At 35.3% G+C, this 24,055-nt stretch overlaps 2 protein-coding genes across 2 annotated transcripts in view; one reads left to right on the top strand and one right to left on the bottom strand.

Annotated features, from left to right (window-relative positions):
• LOC126858512 (helix-loop-helix protein 11) overlaps positions 1-18,791 on the top strand; it is a 135,471-nt gene extending 116,680 nt beyond the window's left edge. Inside the window, exons 3-6 of the mRNA XM_050608909.1 lie at positions 8,033-8,180; positions 11,078-11,340; positions 12,480-12,943; positions 13,224-18,791. Of these exons, the coding sequence (XP_050464866.1) occupies positions 8,033-8,180; positions 11,078-11,340; positions 12,480-12,943; positions 13,224-13,596 (1,248 nt within the window). The 3' untranslated portion in view covers positions 13,597-18,791. The remainder of the gene's footprint in view (positions 1-8,032; positions 8,181-11,077; positions 11,341-12,479; positions 12,944-13,223) is intronic.
• Positions 4,209-6,574, bottom strand: LOC126858527 (acyl-CoA Delta-9 desaturase-like). The gene is made up of 5 exons (XM_050608931.1): positions 6,154-6,574; positions 5,686-5,816; positions 5,360-5,565; positions 5,032-5,217; positions 4,209-4,626 (listed from the first exon to the last, which is right to left on the bottom strand). Exons 1-5 carry the CDS (start codon positions 6,353-6,355, stop codon positions 4,362-4,364), a joined length of 990 nt encoding a protein of 329 aa, XP_050464888.1. The 5' UTR covers positions 6,356-6,574; the 3' UTR covers positions 4,209-4,361.
• Positions 18,792-24,055: the final 5,264 nt, after the last annotated feature.

Raw genomic sequence — 24,055 nt, 5'->3', positions numbered from 1 at the left:
TTATAATTCTCCCTTGGTGGAGTGAAATGGCGAAGCGTATAACGCGCGAAATATCTCTTCTACGGAATATTATACTTGGCGCTCGCGCGCGCCGATTAAACCGAGGAATTTCAGCGGCGCGCGAGATCGCGTCGCGGGGAGACATCGTCTCTCGTATAATAACCCAGTACACAGTTGTGGAAAATTATATGCTTGTGGAGAAACGTACAAATAATAGACGACGTGCCGATTGCCTAGAATGACTACAATCGAGCACAAATTAAGTAAAAAAAAAAATTTAATTATCGATACTATTACTTTCTTTCATAATTGCGTTGCGACATGAAACCTAGAGACCTTGAAATTTAGAGAGCTGTATATTTCGTGTACAGAAGATATATTGTTTCACTTGCCACTGTCTATCAAATTGTTTAGAATTGTAGTAAAAAATATTTTTGTAGAGAGAGATTTAATCTTTTTATTATTTATTAATTTATTTTTTTTTTATTATTTTCATTTTTCTCATTTCGTTATTCTCAAATTATTTTAATATTAAATCTTTTTATTATTTTTCACAAACTAACATATACGCGTTTTTCTCTTTTTTATAAACAATTGTAAACATTTCTTTTGCGAATATTCGATTTTATAGAAACCATTTCTAGCATATGTTGAATTTTAACTGTTAGCCAGCTAAACAACAAAAAAAAAAAAAAAAACTGATTCGACGTAAGCGCGAAATTCCGTTTTACCGTATATTATGTCGCGATTTCGTCATCGTAAACGAAAGCGGACACTAGTCGTTTTTCAACGTCCGGTCCAGCGATTCTGCTGTGGCCACTGCGCCGTCGTGAAGCCGGTTCGAATTTCTATAGCATCTCTGGTTTCGCCTTTGGACGCCGGCGGAGCCGCTTACTTAGCATATACGACGAGCGATCACAAAGGATTCTCTTCCAAGAAGGAGTTTCGAAAACGACCGCAGGCCGGCGGCCCATCCTTTTTATCTTCCACTTGCGTCGGTCTGACCTTCTTCGTTACCTCATCACCAAGAATCCTAATTAGACTCCGCGAATCCCCCCACATTCGACTTCCTCGCGAAATATCTAATCGCCTATTACGACATTGGGAATGGAAAAAGAAATGAGGAGACAGCAAGAGTTAGGTAGAAAAAAAAGAGAAAAACAAAGAACAAGATTATTTATTTCAGATAGAAAGATTGTGTAATACTTTGCGACTTTTGAAACATTTATTATTGAGATTTGTTCCCCAAGAAAACTATGGATAATTATTTATAAGTTTCTTATGCAATTGTAATAAAATATCGGGGGAGAGGAGAAAAGAGAGGTGAATTATTTTTGCATTAAGCGTACTATTGCCAAAATTCACAACTAATTACTATCTGTCAAATTATTTTGAAAAATGATAATTTTATTACATTTTATTACACCTTCCATGTCTTTGCGCGCCAATCGAAAGAATGCATTTGCTAACAAGCTGTGGCTTTTATAAGCGAAATAATTACGATATAATAACTAACGTAGAGTCGTAAGGATGGCATTTTATCGGTAAATCATTGGTGTCGTTCCGCCTCGAAAATTTTCGTTCGTGCATCTTGTATAATTAAGCGCGTGAAAAGCATGGTGCAATAACAGCAATTAATTATAGCGACCCGGACCGCGTTGTCTTCCGAGAAAAACAAGATTAAAGGCGCGCAGCAAGCATATTTGCGAGACATATTATTAATTTTATAACTGTTACAGATGCTTGACTCATTTTATCATCAGAAGTAACATAAAAAATTCAAGAAAGTTTTATTATAAGTAGAGATTATTATTGAAAAATTGTTATATACAAAAAATTACAAATTTTCTATACAAAATATTATTAAATACAAAAATGAGAAAAATTACAATTTTTGAATTATGAATCTTTCGTTGAAGAATTCTCGTGCGCAAAAATTATGAAAATATAAACTGTGCAGCGATGCATCAGTTATAATTAACGTTCGGTATACCTTACGTGATATCTTACGTTCTATCTTTTCATTCCTCTTTCATTTAACATCTGTCCTTCAGAACAGCAATTTGTAGCCGAGTAGGAGACACAGGGTAAGGCGATTCGTAAATGGGAACAATAGGGCAACGCGAATAGCAAGGGATTCCTGTTGGATTCGCGCGCGAAATCGTAAACGATCGCGCGAGAGTGGAAGAGAGCGACTTTGGTAGATTGCGCTCTTTTTCTCCCTCTCTCTCTCTCTCTCTCTCTTTCTCCCAACCCGAATACTTTGGAATGCTGTCGTTGCCGCTACCATCGCCGCTGCAACAAGAAGAAAGAAATCCGATTGCCGAGCCGGCGGGGAGATTCTCGACGGGAAAGTTCTCGCGAACTAAAGAAGAAAAGATTCGGCGATAGAAGAGCCGCGAGTCTTTGGTGGGAGCTCTCTTACGGAAAGAAAAGGGAGAAAGTGTGAAGGAGAGCGAGAGGTGAGAGCGGGAAGAGACGAAAAGGACGAGAGCGAAGGAGGAGAGATTGCACGCACGGTAATAGAATAATCAGTCGAAGTGCATCAATCTTGCCAATATTCCCATATAAGAAAGAATTGTGTATCGAAATTAAAATGTTTATTTATTTGCATCGATAAATGTTATCTTTAAAGAGAGGATCAAACTTGAGGCTCTGACTGTTTTGAAGCAGAACGATGCTAGGAAAAGTTAATTGGAAAGAGATGGGATAAAATAAAAAAAAATGTTCGACGCAAAAGATCACTCGATATCTTTTTTTTTACGTAGATACATATTTATTTGGCAGAATGTTGTCACGTGTAAAAACTAATGTGTATTCGCACATATAATACGTTTGCGTTACGCAGCATCGCTTTGTCGATTATTTGAGGGCAGTTGTGACCCTGCTTCGTGGAAACGAGTTCAGCAGGTGGGGTCACGAACTCAGACACGCGATCGTGCGTTGCAGCGAATGTTCCTCTCTTTCGATCGCCAGCTGCCCCGGCATTATTTCGCCCTTCTCATCTTGTACCTCTATATCGATCGTCACCCCATTCAGACAGGCGGCCGCACAGCTGTCGTACTCTACATTTTTACCGATACACAGACGAAAACGAAGGCGGAATAATTGACGGATTAAAAATCCCCCCACCCCACCCCTCATTATTGTGTGCGTTAATATTTTTGAGTTTATTATTCCTTATCAATATTGTCAAGAATATAATAGAATTTTTTTTAACAAGAATTATAGAGAAATCTTAAAACGAGAGAGCTGTCAAAACTAAAATTGCATGTAAATCAGAAATATTTTTCTCGCTTTGAATTAAAAAAATTACGTAGGTAAGTGAAATATGAACCGGACTTTTTCCAAAACATTTTATTGGAATAAAATGTTTTTATCGCACGAGCTATTTTTCTACATAGTTTCCACTAAAATCTAAGCATTTTTCCTAACGGATTGGCAATTTTTTTTTATTTCCGTATTATAAAAGATAGTGAGACGTGTTCGAAATCAATTGTGTAAATCGAACTTTTTTCAAAAAATTCTTTATTTGATCAAAATATTTTCAATGCATGCCTAAGTTATTTTTCTATATAGTTTTTATTAATATCTAAGCATTTTTGCCACCGGATTGGCAGTTTTTTTATTTGCGTGTGATAAAAAGTAGTGAGACGTGTCGAAAGCCGATTGCGCACGAATTCTTCCGTGCGCAATCGGCTTTAAATACGTAGAAAAGTGATTTGAGTATGCGCAAAAAAATATTTGATCGAAAATGTTTTGGAAAAAGCCCGGTTTATATTTGACTTGCCCACGTATTATTAAATAATTAAATAAAATGTATAAATTAGGAAAAGTAAGGAAAAGGGGGGAGATTTGAGGAAATTGGCGGCTTGTTTGAGAAAGAAAAGGAGGTGCGATCTCACGCATAAATCGTTACTTGTGGCATAAATCATGGCTGCCGCCGCCAGTGAACGTCCTTGGCCCGCGCGTGGTCTTTTGCAGAGCGAATAATCGTCTAACGAGATTTTGGCACGTGCGTTGGAACTTGGGTCGAGCGGACCATATAAATCGCGAGAGCTCATGGTCTTCCAGCGTATAGTGATCGATGTGCTAACCTGCCTCGGGAGAAAATTCTTTTTATTCCATTCCCGAATAAGCAAAAGGTGATATCTACGATAGGGATGAGGTGAGAAAGGCGTTAAATCACATTACAAGTATGCGAAGAAATTCTATCAATTGCCATTTTTTATTTCTACCGTATCTTTGTTATACAAGATGTCTTCGAATTAATGTAACAAAATTTACAGCTGCAATTCGCAATTTTGATCTTTCGTAATAAATCCTTAAGTCAATAAATCTTCTAATATATTTCTAAATGTTTAAAGATTTTTGTTCTTAAGCATTTGTTGTCCTGTCTCATCTCCATGATTCTTCATGCGTTCATGAATGATATTAGGCGAGGCTGTCTTTAAATCGTAGGCCAATCCCATATTAGCGAAAATATCGAGCAACATTCCACTTGAACTAGTGAAGTTTCCGAACTCGGACATTCGATAATCCCAAGGATAGGCGTGATGGAAATTATGCCAACCATCGGCAAATGTAAAGAACCAAGAGATTTTTGAGTTTGTTGCTTGAAGTCTCCTGAAACAAATATCACGTGCAATGACAATTATTGCAATATTTTGCAAAGCAATCATACATGATTTTTGTGTGAGCTTGTATTTCAATCGAAAGAAAAAGCGAGATAAATTTCAAATTAAAATCAAGTATTGTACATAATCGAAATTGATTTTAAATTGATTGCAGTTAATTAATAAAGTAATAATTAATAAATAATATTTATGTGTAATTATAATAAATGTTAATTAAGTGACATTAAAAATGGTAGAGATTAATCGTGAAAAAAAACATGTCTCCTTAGTTGAATAAATAAATTTTAATAAAAGTTTTAATAAATAAATTTGCTTTTATAATGCCAATCAGATTTTCGCAATTGAAAATTTTTCGGGACAGCTTAATATTGCGATATTGAAATAATAAACATACTTGTCGTAAGGTTTAGTGCCCCATAAATGAGCGAATGAATTTATAGTCCAAGTGATGTGGAGGGTGGTGACATATCGAAAGCAATATGCCACGAAGAACGATGTCCATAATGTCTCATTCCAGAAGTAAATTGGCACCGCTATCGGTAACACAAGCCCTATAACGAAGTAAAGCGGCAAAAAGTATCTGAAAAAAAATCATTTGTATTTGCTTTATTATATTTCCGACTTGTGCTATAACTACAATCGATATTTGAATTTTTTATTCGCAGCTATTGTATCTCTTTGGGTGCACAATTTGATATTGAATAATTTCTGGTGACATTTACTTGTATTGGAACATTAACATTTTGTCAGCTAACAATTCGGAAAAGTCCATTTGCTTCCTCTTCTGGATAAACAGCGGATGCTTTTTCACCATAAGCCAACCCATATGAGAGAAAAAGAATCCTCTCTTGCTATTGTGAGGATCCGCGTCTGTATCACTGTATTTATGGTGAAGTTTGTGATCTGTAGCCCACGTAAATATGCTGTTCTGATATGAAAGTGAAATTACGTGAGACTACGTGACAAGGTCTTTTATTTCTTTTTTTTTTTCAGTATATCATGCACAACAAAGATTTTGTCTCAAATATATTCACCGATTTTTTTTTACCTGGCCTGCCATGGTTTGGAAAAAGAAAAGAATGATCTTTAGAAGTCTGGTAGGTTTAAAAGCTTTGTGAGAATAATAACGATGCGCGACCAACGAAATTGCTTCGAGGGTCGCAAGTCCAAGAGAAATCGCTGAAAAATTAACGTTATTAATGTTTGATCATAAAGAGTTCGATCATAAAACATTTTATAAGATAACAGTGCAGCTTTTTACGAGAAATTGATCATAAAACGAATGTACGAGAATTGTTGTCAGAAAGATTTGATTAGAAAAAAGTTAATTATATATTTTTTTAGTACATATATAATATACACTCATTTTTCAATCTAACAAATATATGTAACATAAATGTTAGGAATAAAATATTTTCTATTATGAAAATATATGACAATATTAATTTCTCATAATACATTTCTATAATATAATCTTGCTATCATAATTTTATACTATTTTAGGTTCCATACTTACCCCAAATGATAGTAGCTAATTTTGCGTGATAAAGCATGTATGCTCCAATGAACCATGATATTTGAAGTAATGTATGAAATATGATAAATGGCCAAATGTATGAGAACCGATAATTCATATCGGTACCTAATTTCTTGTGGAATAATTCCTCCGAATCATAAAGTTTATCGTTAATTTTATCACGCATCTCTTCTGTATCCATGTTTGTAAAACAGATTTTTTTCGGAAATTTGTTAAATTTTAGTTAGTAAATTTGTAAGTATTTGCTCTTTTGTAATTACGATCCGCAATTTTAAATTTATCTTCAAAATATCAAGTTTAAATAATCAAAGATTAATAATGAATAATTGAAATAATATTACTTTGGATATAGATTTACACTGATATCAGGAACTGACATCGAGATCGATAACTGTAATCTCTCCGCATTACATTCGTTTATATATCATCTGAAATCATTAATTCTGCATGCATCATTAATTTTAAATATGCTTGTGTAAATTAACAGGAACTTAAATTACATTATTTGTCACGTTTCAATATTCTCGTCAGTTCCTTGTTCCTGGTTTGCGTTTATATTTATAAATATATTCGTATATTGTTTCGATGACTTGCATATACTAACGAACATGAAATAAACAAGCTTTAATAAAGAAAGTAAATGTATTTAAATATACTCTCTCTTGCGATACAAAAATTTTCTTTATTTTTTTAGAGTATCACTGCATGTTTTATTATAATTTTTTTATCTTAAAAATACCTTAAGAGATAACATACAATAAATCCATAATATGTATAAAAATTTATCATCTGTGTACGCACCATCTTCCTCTATTCTTATTATTTTTAATTGCCGTCAATTGAAAATTGGTATAACAGAGTAATTTTTTATTTCTTAATTTTAATTATTTTATAATTCTGCTTGTATTATTTTATTTTATTAATATCTTATTTAAAGTTATCCTTTTCTCTCTCTTTCTCTCTCTTTCTCTTTCTTCATAATTTTCATTTTTTTAAATTATTTTTCTTATATTTGCGATATGTAAATGAATAGAAATAGATTGGGGCGCAGAAATCGCGCGACACGAATTATTCGATCACTCCAGGCTGATATCCAATTAAGCAAAAAAAAGGAAAAAAGAAGAAACATTTTGAGAGAAAAGGAGAAGGATAATTCAATACGTTTTTCACGTAATACGAAGGACCGGTTGCGGGGTAAGGATGAGGCGCAATGGCGAGAATCATTCGTGCATTTACGTTCAGAGCGTACGCGGGGCATCTGTTCGTTAACCACCTGTCGGCAGGTGCGAACCGTACACCCGGCCCCGTTACCCCGCGCCACAACTGCGGGTATCAATCGGTCCTTTTATTTTCACCGATCTGGTTCCTCAAAGCCATTCCCGTTTTACTACGACGTAGTACGCGTGTCACGCGATACCCTTTGCCGGATGTTATCGGCTAGCAACGCGCACAGTGTGGTCTCCCCCTTTTTCTTCTTCTCCCTCTGACCATGTAAAATCCCTTAAGCTCGTGGGGCACGTAAACAGGAAGTGCCCGCTCTCCTCTTGTCGCTATCGCGTCCCTCCCTCCGCCGCAGGTTGCTAATTGCTAATAATGCGTAGGAGGCACTTGCAGTGAATGCGATCTCTCTGCGATTTATCGTAGACATCACGTTTCTCGTTTTAAATGTTCTCCAGAATTCTTCACTAGATTTTGAAATGTTTTTTATTATCATTGTTGACCTTGCTTTAAGCATATAAAAATAATTTGTTAATATTCTGATACGCGATGTATATTGTAATGTGAGTTAGCAAATCGTGCATAATGATGAGATAAAATAAGATGCGTAGAATAATTTGTCTCTTTACTTATGTTACAGGCCGCGATACTTCAACAGACTGCCGAATACATATACCAATTAGAGCAAGAGAAAACACAATTGCTATCGCAAAATTGTCAACTGAAACGGTTGGTAAATCAACACGAAGGTGGCGATGTACCTAAGAAACGTAAATCCGACACCCAAGGTAAAAGTTCTACGTCATGTTTTAATTAATTAATTATTTAATGTAAATTAATTTATTATTATTTATATATACATTATATGTGCAAAAAGTAAGAGCTTTATATTTTTATTAAAACATACAATTTTTTTTTTGTTTTTATAAATGAAGAGATTAAATTAATTGATTGCGATTTCTGCACAAAATCTTTTAAAAAAGTCGCGATGAAATTATCGCAAAATATCGAAACATATATTACGCGAAAATATAGTATAAAAATGCGTCAACAAAATATCTTTATGACCGTTGCTTGCGCGCAAACATTTGTACACGTAAAAGCAATGGAATTAACGTTCATCGCATAACGAGATTTTCCAAATGGGCTTGAATTATTTATCGCCAGTGCGACCGCGATTGCACTCTCCCGGTATGGATTTAGAATCATAAAAACAAAAAGCGGAAAATAATCGGGGCAGAACGCGAAAAGTTGCGGAAATATACACATTGCGATCCGCTTATTTCACGGTTTACCCGCGTTTATAACACGCGCGACGTTGAACCATAAGTTATTTTTCAATCGCGAAATTGAATTGTTGAGTCTCGAAAACTCCCGCGCCCAAGTGAATAACATCGCGTTTTCGCGAACATAATTTATAGATTTATTTGCTTGGATACGAACTAGTGTATTCGAACGTGTCGCCATAACACGTATGAAAAATTTGGCAGTCCCACATTTACTTATTCAATGCAATCATCAAATCAATACGCGCGAGATTTGGTGCCATATTTCGCGGCAGGAATGGCAAATTTTGCAGGAATTTTTTTAATCACTCCCATGTCGGCGACAACGATCAATGCAAACGCATTTGAGAGAGACGTTTGTCATTTTCACGAAAGTAATTACATTCTTCGCGACTATAGTATCACGCTGGAAAGATATATGTATAGACTATTTTAGAGAAGGGGATTTCAGTATAATGTCGAGATGATATAATATTGGTTAGTGCGAATGTGACTTTGGTTAAATCTAATTTAATTCACTTGGAATCTAATTAAACTATGTATCCAATTATTATATATAAAAGAGAATCTTTTTTGCAGTGTATATTTTATTATTTTTATCTTTAAAAAATACCACGAGTAAAAGAAAATAGTTATGTAAATCAGAGCTTCCAAGTAATGTTGCAACCTTTTTATCTATAAATGATAATTAATTATACGATAATTAATTTATAATTACATTTGCATATTTGTTTCATTAAAAGATGAAATTATTCTGCTGGAAGATTAAACTTTTGGATTATATATTGGATTTAATGTAACGGGACAGTGGACAGCAATGGCAAGGATTGCTCTCGACCATATTCGCCCTTGAAAGTCTATATTTTATTTTAGTGGCTAAATACAACTTTGACGGATTAAAGTGGCTCTCTTTTTCCGACGCCAATAGCGGTTTCGGTGATTTCGGTCGCCATCGTGGCGATATGACCGCCGGCAAGTATCTGTCGCGAACTTCGACCGAGACAATTTCAATTTCTGATTTTATCGTAAATTAGTTTCCTCCGTCGATGGCATGCCGATATTCAGAAAGTTCGTCGTCGGCTGTGCAACGAAGCGGATTTAATGCCGACGAGCCACTTTTATCGATCAGCCGCAGTTATCCTCCCGATTGCCTTCAAATATTAGTCTCGACATTTACAATCATTATCCGAGAACAGTAGAATAAGAGTAATTTCGTAATTTATAAAGAAGAAGCTAACTCGGCTCTCTTCAAATTAGTATTTGCACAGATATTTTGCGGATTTTTTCTCTATAAATATGAAATATAGTATCAATCGCGTGTAGCAATGAAACAATTTTTAAGCCACGCAGGGAGATGTAAAGAGAAAAAATATATATTTTTTATTAATATACATTTTACATTTTATATTTATATGAATACATTTTATATTCTATATGAACCATTAGCTTTGTATCCTCAATATCGAGAGAGATTAAACGATTAAACGGGGATGGAAACAAGAAACGTGTATAATATTTAAAAGCATGATATCAATTTCTGGCTAAACTACGGCGTAAAGGCAACTTAAGTGATTTAACATTATTTCTATTTCAAATAATTAATTCATATTTGATTTGAAAAATGAAAACTAATGATATTGAAACTATCTCATTGACAGTAATAATCAATAATCTCAATTATCGTTGCCGTAGAAATTACGCGGTATAAATTTTAATTAATAAATGTTCGGTTGATGAAAAGTATTTGCAAGAACGATACACAATTTGCTACGTTATCGTATTATAATTTGCCATAATTTGACGTTCCATGACGTCCAACAATGCACAAATAAAAAAACATACAGGGATACGTAAAGTTACATTTACTTCGCTTTAATATAACGTCGAAACAAATGAACTGGCCTTTGATCCGCGCGAGATGGGGGAAGAGGGTCTCTATATTTGTTCTATATCGTAAACAATGACCAGATTTAATTTCGCTCGGTCTCGCAAGCCCCGTTTATATCGCATATCTGTATTCGCGCTGTTGCATTGAAGCGCGGACACTAGAAATCTCCGAATTTCCGAAAGTTCATTGCGATTATTCAACGATCTGTAATCCGAAAATTTGCGAAGCTTTCCCGAAAAACTAATTTCACAAAATATTAAGTCGCGCGTGCGCGCACATTTTTCCTCCGCATAAAATTTTTTTCACACATACAGTTATTTATTTGACAACAAGCTCTTCGACGTGAAATGATTTAAAAGAGAGAGAAAGAGATTTAAAAAAAAAGGAATTCGAGATCGTTTTGATCTCACAGCGCTTATCAATTGATTTTCCATGCGCGCTATTTTCATCTCTTTATTGATAAATATTTTGATTTAATTTCTTTGTCATTGAATGCTTTTCTGTTGTTTAGGCGTTGTCGTTAGTCTACCTATGCACGTCAGCGAAAGCGGCGACGAGGGCTTGGGCAGCATGTCCCCTGAGCCGTTGTCTGTAATCACAGTGACAACAGAGGGACATTCCGTTGTGAACAGCGAGGTGGTGGAGCTCAGACGACAGCTAGAGAGGGAGCGTCACGCGAGACTGCATTTAGAGAAACAGATGAGAGCCATACAGACTCAGATGTATCCAGAGAGATTCCGGGACAATCAGCTAATCGCTTATCAGCCCCACGAGGTAAATATCCTATTCCGTATATAATCGTTTTCATCAATCTATCTCGAGGAGGTTCTTAAAAGGACATATCCTTAAAACTTCGAAAAATGAGAACATTTTCTTGACTTTTTGCAGCGCAATGATTTAACACTTTTAACAACTTTCTTTTTTACAATATTATTAAGTATAAGTACTTTAGTAAAAATTTTCAGCTTAAATCATTTTTTTTTTTTTAAGTTATGCGAATATTTACAAATTTATATTTTCATGCACGATGTGCATGAAAACGTTTATCATATTTGAAATAAAAAATACAAGTGTTTTTTTTTTATTAAATAAATTAATAGCTATCCAAGCGTTTTTTTTTAAATTTTTAAATATTTTTTAAAATTGAAGAAAACGGCATATTGAAAAAATGTTCTTTTTTTTATATTCATCTTCTTTTGTATATAACAAAAAAAAATGGACAATTGGATTTAAAAAAATTTTTAAATTATTAATGTTGTAAAAAAATAAAAAGTTTTTATCAAGTTATTGCGCTGCAAAAAAATCTAGAAAATGTATATTCATTTTTTAAGAGGTCAAACAGGTATGTCCCCTTAAAAAATCCGACAATATATGAGTATTATATAAAAGTAGAGATTAATTCACAAAATAAGAAAACAAGAAAAATAAATATTAAATTATACGTGACAGACTGGATAGGCGACAAGAAATTTGCAAACGGAATGTTGCTATAAAAAAGAAGAAAAGAATATAATAAAAACATGATATATTGGCCTTAACTGAAATGTCACAATCTATATGGAAACATGTTTAAATGAATTTCGGTTGCCGAGAGATTACCATCTGCACACGATGCAGAATATAATTCAACCGTGAACTCTTGCTTGACCCTCGAGGGTTTAAACGTTTCCAGGCGAAAAATATTGCAAACATTGTTTTAATCGCTTGAATAGAGATTGTTGCTTCTGATAACAGTCCGCGCTCTACACAACGCTCTGTGTACTGTTTTGTTATTTCTATCGAATCGATTTCTTCCTTTTTTTCCTTCAATGACGTTTTGCTTGCAAAACAATGGATATTGCCTCGAATAAACAAATTGTCAAAGCACAAGGTTTTGCAATTCTGATACTAATAATTAGCTATTTCTGCTACAGGTGATCGAGCACACGGATAATGTGATGGCGCAGGAAACGGAGGATGCGGTGGCCGCGTTGCAAGTAGTCTCAGTTATGTCTCTACCGCCGGTGGGTTCCACTCAAACCGTGGAGACTTCAAGTCCAGACCCGAGCTCACCACCTTTGTCACCGCAGCCGGCTGACATGGAGATAAAACCGGACGAGATAAAAGAGGAGGAATCGTGTCCGAGTAGTCCGAAGATAGTCACCTTCGCTCAGAATCAGGTGTTCACGGCGATGGAGGAGCAGACCACTGCGGATTCCTTCTCGTCATCGAATCGTGTTACATACGCCACGTCATCTTCCGCGGAGTTTAAGAACACCTCGCCTCAGTACATCACCGCGAGTCCCAGCAGACCCTTCTCGCCGACTGTTGAGCCTCAACGACTACCCAGTGTTTTGGAGGCTGCGATAAAGGCTGAGCCCAAAGTCGAGGTGGAGAGGTACGTATGTTATGTCATTCTGCTTTATGTATGATTGTTTGTCTGATTCTGATTCTTATTTGAGATACAAAGAGTAAAAGTAGATCCGTAAATTAATTAATTAGAAGATTTAGCTTAGAGGTAAAGTCATATGTACTTAATATATCTGACGTAGCAATCGTTATGTTAAAATTTTTTTTACATTTTTTTGCGCGAGCCTCATTATATAGATTTGTTTTTGTCGGCTCAGAAAGCGTAGACGATGTTCGATATTTGTTAACAAGAAGTTTCTCGATTACAGGTTGCCTTCCCCGTCAAACTCTTTGGATGACGGCATTCCGCAAGCAAGGCTGTACATCGCGAACACATCCCGACAGAACTTGGAAACGATTGTCGAAGCGATACGTCATCTGGAGGGCGATCATCTGTTCAGCGATGAGCCCGCGCAGGATATGCCGCTGGCATTGACCAATAAGCAGCAAACGATGGTGAATTCAACGTCGACGAAGTCTACGGCGTCCTCCTCTCCTCCATCTTCCTCTTCTCCCTCGGCGACGTCCGCTACAGTGACGTCCGCGAAGCAACGGATATTGCACGCTGAACACTTCCTCCAATTTCATACGCAACAGCAGACCCAACAGCGGCCCGGCGTGATTGTGGTAAAGCACTCGTGATCCAGCAACGCGCTGCGCTCCGTGCACTGAACGATGTACTCGAAACGACGATGCATTCGTCCCCATCGTTCGACATCACCACGGTTTATCACTCGAAAATGAGGAATCCTTTTTGGTTGATTCGAGAGAAAGATAGCGAGCGTTCGCTGGGGCAGGTAGATAGAGCGGCTATCGCACATTGCATGCACTCTCTTCCGGCTTGATGGAAAAAAAATATTCTCCATCTGCCAATAATCTCCAATCGTTATCGGAGATCTTCATTTGGACTATGTTGCGAGAGACACCTTATGTATGTTCCTACTACGTGCTTTGCTTGCCTTCGCTTTAATAAAGGTTGCTTAAGATGGAATAATGCATACGATCGCGAGAGAATGAAATTTAGATGGAAGGACTAAAGTTTTAAATCACGGAACAGATAGCGAAGACAGAGCCAAGCTCGAAGCTTGATGAAAGGATCCTCATCGTCGAGTCGTTGAAACGAAACGTCGTTTTTCCATTTTTTTTTTCTCGTGTAAATATTAACAATTCCTTCCGATCGTGTGTTTCCGACGATCGCCACGAGATCGCTTTGAATCTCGAAGAGTTTCCCGCTCCCTCCCTCCTCCCGAAGAAAGGTTCTCTTCCTTTCGCAAGAAAATTGCGAGATGCGAAGCGAATGTTTCTCGTCCTTCATTTTACTAGGTAGTTCGTTTTTAGACTTAAGCGAGAATTACGTCGATAATATTTCTAGGTGAATAAGTCTGCGTACGCTGTATAATACATATATTACACATAAATATATTATTTGTAAAGAATATAAAGTACATATTTACGTTCTTTTTTTTATATTGTTACGAAAATAAAAAAAAATACAAGACGATGATGCGAGGAATGAAGTATTGAGATAATATAACGACGCGTATATATGTTTTTTTGATGTTTATTACGGAGTTACGCATACCACTGGATTGGGACGCGAAACAACTGGGAGAAAGTGGTCTATCACGTAACAACAAAATTTAATCAAACTATATCCGCAATGTTTAATGTTTGACACACATGTTAGAGAAATGCTACGACAGAGCAAAAAATGGACCTTGTCCTACGCTGTTCTGCGTGTAGGTCTGCGTAACTCCTGTCTACTATGTTCTCGCGTATTAAAACATGTGTCGCGGATTGAAGAAAAATTCCGTTTAATCTGTGCCAAATATTCCCAGAGAATACCCAGAAGTTTTGTTCCTTCATAGTAGACGTAATGTACGTAAAGCGACGACGCCGGTCGGTACATCCGGTAGACCGAAAGCGTAGTGTGAGTTGACGATTGCTCGTCTCCTTCAATTTACTCGTCAATGCGATACGACGACCGGGAATCTTAATAGTGGTGACTTTTCCCGGCTAATATTCCCGGTTGCGTCACAGATCATTCTATCAAATCAACAACCAGCGTTAATAAACGCTAATTGTTGCAAGAACCGAGGAAAAACCGGGACGGCGACAAGCTTTCTATGCGTTGAGTGACGTCTTGTGTGATTCTCTTTGCTGTGAAACCGTTAACCTGCCGCATACGATATATATTGCATACGAGTTTTTTCTACGCAACATATGGATTTCTTATAGCTTGCGAATACGAGACTAAGAGGCTTGGAATTTACAATTTCTCGTGCCTTTCGAGGAGAGGAGCGATCGGTTTACGAGGAAGGTCGAACGATCGATCGACCGGCGCTAAGAAAAGAGCCGTTACGTTTTATTTTTATTTTTCTCCTTTTCTTTAATTCATTCACGCGTCTATTGTGTATTATGTGCGTTAACTTTTTTTTGTGTTATTTCTCTCTTTGTGCGTGTACCGTTTCATCGAGTGTTTGTCGATTATGCAAGCGTTATCGCTCGCGAGTAATAGACTCATAGACCAATTTTTAATCGATTACATTATAGTACGGATCCTTTCACCTGTAATTTACTATTATTACTGCTACTATTACTATTACTACTATTACTACTACTTTCTTTTCTACGATGAGGATAATTAATGTACGAGCGCGACGTAAGCTTAAAGATTTAATGCATAGAGGTATATATGCCTACGAGAAATTAATTTTAAGTATATCTCTTTAAATATATGTAAGTAAGTTAGTGAACCTCTTCAAGCGAAGTAAGACGTGGTGGTAAGACGCAGAATTACAGTTAAGACCTTTAGTTAATCTTCTAACAGTTAGGATAAACGTAGGAATTGTTTAGCCGAGTACGCAATTTGAAATACATCCAGGTTATTGTCTATCTGTATGATAAATGTGACGCTATTCCGTAACTGTATTGCGTGTATATAATACCTTTTAGCGGATATCATCGCAACACACGATCACCTAGCTGACGTACCACGATGCTGAAATAGGATAATGTCGTAAAATGCGCCCTTCGTACCTTTCGTTCAATTCAAATCTCATTTCGATAGGGTATATTTGCATATTTTTTTACATACCATTGACGTTTTCATTGTTTGTTTTTTTTTTTTTCAAGAATATGTAGATAGATGTATTATTTATCTGGACTAGAGAAAAGGATATGTTTAACGAAACAATTGCTCCCGAAACGTACGAGAGGCGCCCTATGTAGGAATTACGATTCTATCTTAGGCTTTCGACATTCGCGATGAAAGTGTGATCGCGCGTTTCCAAAGTCGCGGATCTCGAAGGTAATGTACAAAGCTCGATGTCGACGTTCATGCGAGGACGCACGAGGGCCTAAAACAAGTAGAGAAATTCACCTCCGCTTCTGTTTTTTTCCCACCATGAATCATACGCAAAAGATTCACGGCAAATTCTTAATTTTCACGGGATAAGAAATTCATCATTTATAGAAGAGTCGTCTTCTGCATTGTCGCGCTATATTCTTCGGTAATCGAGTGTATGTAAAAGTACCGAGTATAATGCGACGCTGTTTATCACTTAGGTTTGACATAGATTGTCAAAGCAAAGCGGAAAAAAATTGCTGGGAAGATTTTCGAAGATACGAAAAGAAATATATATCATTGAGTTTGACAGCAATTGAATTTTTCCCATACGCGTGTACGATAATACGTCTCATTTTCCCATATATACATATGATTTTAACAGTTTCGAAAATCTCGTGCGAATATCTTCGGCGCTTCCATGATACATACACATACACATAAGCACACATACGTACATCCATATATACACGAATACAGATATATTCACGTGCGTAACTATATATATACGCACGTATAAAGTATACGAGAATGCGGTACGCGCGTACGCATTTAAAGAACCTATTGGTGATTCTCGAGTTTTTCGCGATTGATTTTTTTCTTTCTTCTTTAAGTGTTTTGTTTTGCGGCACGTTTTTATATTTTATTCCGCGTGTCGCCCTTGTTAATAGCGTGTCGCGATTTGCTTTCGATGGGTGGTCGAGAATGCGCGAAAGAGAGAGAAAGAGATAGATAGAACCGAATTGCAGAAAATTCGAAACATCATTGCACACGTGACAGCGTGAACAAGATTGACGATATCGGTAACGGTTTTATTGCTATGAAAGTCATTTCAAAATTTTTTATTCGAGATTAGACTATTAGTTGAATCGAATTCTCAATTTGTTTTTCGGTTTCATTCATATTGATATCGCTCTTTACGATCGTGAGGCAGACAATGCTTACGGTATTATAAAAGTTTTAAATTTCGCGGAAATAATGCAAAGCTCCATTCTCTTCTTTCAAGTCATTACAAAATCTTAACATTTTGTGTTTTATGTATTTGTTATATATTATATTTTGTTATATATACATACTATGTATTTTTTAATTTTAAAACATTTTTGGAATAATAACATAAGTCTGTTACTGATGATAATAAAAAAATAATCCCAATTATATATATATCTAAAGTATTGCATTAGAAATATTTTTTTTATATGCAAATCTTGCATTCACATTAAAAATTGCACCTAATGTTATTAAATTATTCACTATCTGTGATATAATTATTTTGCAACTATTGACACCTCACTCATTTAAATGTATTTTATTTGATATTCTGTTAATCGTTAGTGCTTTATACGCTTATTGAAACTAATAGCGAATTCGGATGCACATATGCGCACTGATACATATAAATATTATTACAAATTTATAATAGTATAAATAATAAAAAAGTAATATTAAGAGCAATTGGTTTTAATTAATAATTAATACTAAGAGCAATTATTATTGTTGTTTAATACAAATAATAATAACTCTTACTATAATACTATTATAATTGCTTAATATTTAATTAATTGATATTTAATTACTAAATTACCTAATATTTAATTACTAAAGACTTATATTGTACATTTGTGATAATATTTAATGCTCACCAGTGCAAATTTTCTATAAATTTTGTATCTATTGATATGATATTTAATCGCGCATGATTATTGTTTATAACTTTTCATACGACAAGATTTAATTCTAGCAAACGAATTATAGCTCAGTTTCACTTCACATTAAACTCGCAGATATCAGTATGAATGATGTACATTCACATAACTTTTTCTTTTTGACACGATGGCGTTGAGCCTCTTAGAAAGAGACTAATATTGCTGATAATTGAGATGTTCGATTTCTACGCACATAATCGGATTGCTATACAAAATCTCATCATGCATAATATAATACATGTGATAAAATAATTTTGTCGTGCAAAATTGCAATTCATTATTAATGATAATTGTACGTTAATATTAATATAAAAAAAATTTTTGCCATCTTTTTAACTTTAATCAACCATAGTAATAAAATTGACGAGAATTAAATTTTTAAAAAATACTTTGCATTTAAAATGTCATTCTTTATTCATATACATTTCTTTCGATTTCATCCATAAAATGCGCAAAGCTACAAAACTCTGTATCATGAAACTTTGACGAAATTTTAATATTTTTTTTTTTTTTTAAATCTGTTGTCAGATGCGTTCTGATGTTTGTGAAATCGTTTACGAAAATTTTGAAGATATCGTCGACTTGTTTGCGCGAATTTCAAGGGTGATGACTCGGAAATGTTGATATTCGAGCGGCAGTTCATCCAGTGAGGCAGAATACAATGCAACATACGAGAGAGTCCCACATAAAACGAGATTGTAATTAATGATTCAGATTCAGCCGCTCGAAAATGACGTTTCTTAAAAAAAAAAAAAAAAAAAAAAAAAAAAAAAAAAGAAAAGAAAGAGCTGTCATCGTCTCTGCCGCGACGACACTCGATCGAAATGATCTTTTTTTTTATCGTTGAATATATACATATAAAGTATAAAAATATATATACATACAAAACACACAATGGCTCCTATAACTTCTCTACTGCTTCGTTGAGGGAGAAAGGCAAAAAAGAGTAACAATTCGAAGGATACGGTTTAGCGCTAATGAAAGTTGCTGATAGAGTAACGTAATCGCATTGAGAGTAATAGAGAATGCGTGCGAAAAAGTTAAAAAGACGGGGAACAGCCAATATATCCGAAATTGCGAGCGAGGGCGTGGCTGTGCTGATCGCGCGTGCGATCACGAAGAACGACGAAGAAATTTATACCATTTAAGATTAATCCGATTTGTACACGACGTGGCAAATGGCGATTGAGAGTAGCGCCGAGATTAATGAAGGTCGCCTCCAAAAGAGGGAAGATTGCAAATCATGTTTGTCATCAAGGGCTAGCGCTTTTATTCGAAATGCGCAAGCTCTTCTCTCTTCAGAGATTGGAGAAAACTCAAACAATACGAAAGAGTTTAAAAGACGTTAAGCAAAGATTAAAAACGCTATCTTTCAGATATCGGAGAGATTGAGATGTTCCTTGAGCTTCTTTGACATCTGTATCAAAATGTCTTTTATACGTCTTTGAATGTTGTTTGCGTTGTCCGAAAATGATCACTCGTCGACGTCATATTTGTTTATTTTCTAGAATGCCGTGCATCGAAATTCGGCGACGTGGATATTTCGCGAAATGGAGTATTTTTTTAATTGGGTCAGTATCCTACTCTCTTTCGCCACAGGCCTGCCGACAGGAATGTACATAGCGTAAAATCCATAAAACATTGGATTGCTGGCGAAAGAACGTACAACAGGGAGATAGTAGATAGGTAGATAGAGATCTGGTAGAGATGGAGAAAGCGAGAGTAAAAGGGTGAACGGGAAAGTGCGAGAGAATGCTAGGCAGATGCGTATAAAATAGCGGAAATTTGTAATAACGAGTAATAGTAGATAGCGACGGAGATTCCAGAAGTCGTTTTTCAGGAACAGAACTGAGTAGCGTGCGCGTCGCGGGCGCGTGTCTTTTTTTTGCGAATGAGAAAAATGAGCGTGAGAATGCGTAGATGTAATTTGTAGTGCGCCGAAAGGATGTTTTCGTTTTTTTCTTTTTCAAGTTTTGAAATACATTTCTTTTTTCTTCTTCTTTTAAATGACGTTATAACTTCGCGCTTTGAATATTCGTCACATCGGAGTATCCGCCGACTGAAGAATAATCCGGGCTTACGCGGCGCCTGGTAAACGAAGAGGCATGCGTAGCAATCATTAATATCACAAAAAATCGAGAGAGAAAGAAACGCTGTTGAATAATATATTTGTATTTCGAGATTCTTCCCTTGATTCAGATCGAGAATTAATACACTACAGACGTCAAATAGGAATCTCAAAAATCTCTGTGACACTTTGAAGCGTGGTGAGCTGACCGGAGATTTTCAATCTTGTAAAAAAAAAAAAAAAGAGAAGAAAATGATGAAAAAATCAATGTTAGATATTTATTCGAGAAATTTCTTCGTACGCAAAACGTTTCTATTTTTTGTAACTTTTATTTACGTAGTTCTTAGATTTCTGCAGTTCCGTTAAACGCTATTTAATGCGAACTCTATGATGAGAATATTTATCTAGAGACGTATTTAATCATCGCTTCGAAGAACACCAAACTTAATCGTGAAAACTAAAAAGTATGTAACTAATTTTGTCCAGGAAAGATAGGAATTTCTTTCTCATCAAACTAGTATTAAATCAAAGTATAACTTTTGTTTTTTTTTTTTTTTTTGCATTTTATTAAATTTTTCCTAAATTATTTTAAACTTTGATCGGCTCTGCTATTTGTTGTTGATGAAATCTTCTGAAATACGTAACGCATTTTTCGATAATTGATATTATCCGAAGAATGACGAGAAAATGTACCAATTAATAATCAACTACGTACTAATAAAACGCTTTGCTCGAAAAGAGATTCGGATTAGCGAGAGAAAGGTGCTCTCTTAATTTTTTAAAAACGTTAAAAACAATTCTATATCTCGAATAAGCATAAGAAAAGCATAATGTCGACCAAATAAAAATCTATTAGAGCGCGTCGTATAAACGCAAGACCGAATACGGAAGATTAATATGCCAGCAATGCGTCGCGTTGTATGTGATAACGGAAAATATGGAAAAAAATTGAACCTTTTTCTACTATATAACTGAAGAACTTAAATAATCTATTTTAACTATTAATTAATAGTGTATGCTACTAATTGAAAAATTGATTCCAGCATTTGAATTGAAAAAAGAATATATGAAACAAGATGGAATAAATGAAACTTATAAATATGATATAAGTTTTTAATATCGATCGTATCACAAACACGCGACATATTGCTTGAATTTTACAATTTCCATGCACCGTCCAGTTGAGTACGATGAGAACGAAGAGACTTAGCCGAAGATCACGTGGTTCCTTTAGAGATCCATCTCTTTTTACACTGATAATAGTCAATTCGAATTAAAGTGTTCGATCATCTTCACTTTTTAAGATTTCAGTCGAGAAACCTGCCGTTAGTACTTCATGATTTATGCAATACGTAAGATAACTCGACTAATTAGGCTCGAATCGCGCGATCAATAATCCAGTGATTAGTTATTACAATGGAAATCGCGAAAATTATATTCACTGAATTTTTCTAAAACTTCAAAAATGTATTATGAATTATAATGAAATAGAGAACAATTCATATTATGACGAGATTAAAACGATCGGATAAATGCAGCTGAAACGAACGAAAAGAGAGCCAAGAAATCTTCTCACATTCATTACTTAAAATTACTGTTGTTGACATAAATTGAAAAAGAGTTCCAAAGTTGCAAAAGTTTCACGGTGCAACGGTTTAACTGTTTAAGAATTTCATACAAAAAAGTAATCCCTAATACTTTTTTTTATTCAACTTTTTTACCTTTCGCCGTCAGTTTAGATTTTAATTCTCACATAGATTACATTTAGTTGTCGAATATAAAGAAATGATGTAGATAATATACGTGTTGATCACTTTAAGAAGTACACGAGCAAAAAAGGATAGTAAATTAAATAAAATGTTGAAATTGCAGAAGAAAAGATACGTTTTTAAAACAAAGAGTATTAAATGCATCGAATCCTTCAATTATTTCACGAGTTTTCTACAGCCACATATCTATTAAAACGAATAAATTCATCACTTCATCTCTGAAAATAACCACACGAAATGAAACAGTTCAGCTTTTCTATTACAAGGAACGAGGTGGCATCGTTCTCGTTAAAATATGCGATTTTTTCTACGTGTAGACCAGCCGATAGTCCGATACGACACGAGCATCCTCGATCCTATTTACAGTATCGAGCTCTTTATATGAACTGAAACAGGAGAAATAACTTCTCGAGACTGAAATACTGAAGAGAGCCGTGATACCGACGAGGGTACCGGTAAGCGCAATTAATAATAAAATAAAGAAAAAAAAAAAAAAATTCGAAATCGAGACTCTGAACACAGATTGAGAAAAAGAAGAATAAACAAAAAGTTCCTCAAGAGTTCAAGAGCGGCGTTTGCCGCGTGCGTTCGCATTTTCGAGAAACGCGATTTTACACGATGAAGCGAATATCGTCCGCACGTGGTAAACGTCACCTACACCACAAGAACAGACTGCCATTGAGTTTTGAGTGTGTACTCGTTTGTAATAAATAGTTATAATTGACCGAGAGAAAGAGAGAGAGAGAGAGAGAAAGAGCAAACCGATATTTCTGAAAAAAACGTATGAGAGAAGAAGAGAGACGTATGTATGACCGAGTGTGTGCGTGAATCGGTGATGGATTTACTGACTTAATGGTCTCGTTACTTTTCTAAATCATTTAACGCATTTATAATTATTTGCTTCTCGAAAATATTTGTAATTATTAAATAAATAATCGTGAATTTCGGTATATGTATAAAGAATGATGTTGTAATACTCGAAGAGGTACTTTTGATGATGATAAACTATAGCTTTTAATTGAAAACTCGAAATGGAAACAAATTAAAGAAACAAAAAAGAAGAAAAAAAAAATTAAAGAAAAAATAAAGAAAATAATGACTGAAAAAGTATACGTCACGAGCGGAAAAATATGACTTACTTATCTCGAATGTAATTGTTGCGGCACTTAATTCCGTTCTCATTTCGGGTCTTTAATTATCGCACGCAATTTGAAGTCTTAAATCCGTCACTAGCTTAAATGCCATTGTATTATTTGTGAAAGAGAAAATGGGGCGACGCGCGTATAATCCTTCCGCATAAAAGGTCTTCTTGGGATGTAAAATTTCGATCTTTCCGCGGGAGAAAACGAGTCGTTCCTCGACGTCGTTGGTCGGAGACGCAGCGGTGTATAAATTGCCATAGGATTATGCAGATCAAACGTCCCCCGATAAAAGGATTATTCGAGACCGGAGACGATGCGAGATTATAAGTGTGCGAGTTTGGCATTTATTACTAGAAGAAATCCTGAGAAATCAATAATACAAGAGGAGAGGGGAAAAATATAATTCTCTGTGATGTATTTCCATGATTTAATTACACGTGTATGTAATTATGATTATGATATTTATGCGAATTGACGCGCGCGCGATTAATTAATATTATTTGCGAATATGTAAATTTGCATCGTGCAAGTATCAATATTAAGTAGCGTGTAAGATGAGACGCGATGTAGCGCGATCGAATATTGCCGAGAGGCTGTCCGTATCCTAGATACTAGAATCGCGCGCGTGAGATCGTACAAATCGTATAATTTATTGCGACTATAAACACGAGATCGTTAATCGTTTTCTGTATCCGAGGATCGAAATGCGGGAATGATGTAACATCGGGGAAAAAAAACAAGAAAAAAAAACAAAAACAAAAAAAAAACCAAGCGAAGTTCCCGCAAAACGGCGTATGTATATTTCGCGGCGTGAGGATGTTGAGCTCTCACTTTTTCTTCGCATTATTTATTTATATGCGATAGGCGAGTAATAACATTGCGATTGTCTTGACAAAAGTATACTCGGTGCAAGAATTCCATCTATGTAATGAATTTTTCGAGAGAATGCAGATACGCAACACTCGCTCATTTATCAGAATCTAATATCGATGTAAAAAAAATTTAATTATCCCATCGTGCGGAGAGACGCGTGTAATATAATTACACACATATAAATTTTATTGAAAAAA

The sequence above is a fragment of the Cataglyphis hispanica genome, chromosome 25, assembly GCF_021464435.1.
Source record: "Cataglyphis hispanica isolate Lineage 1 chromosome 25, ULB_Chis1_1.0, whole genome shotgun sequence".
Taxonomy (NCBI): domain Eukaryota; kingdom Metazoa; phylum Arthropoda; class Insecta; order Hymenoptera; family Formicidae; genus Cataglyphis; species Cataglyphis hispanica.
The sequence above is the reverse complement of the archived record's forward strand: the minus strand, read 5'-3'. Positions and strand labels throughout refer to the sequence as shown.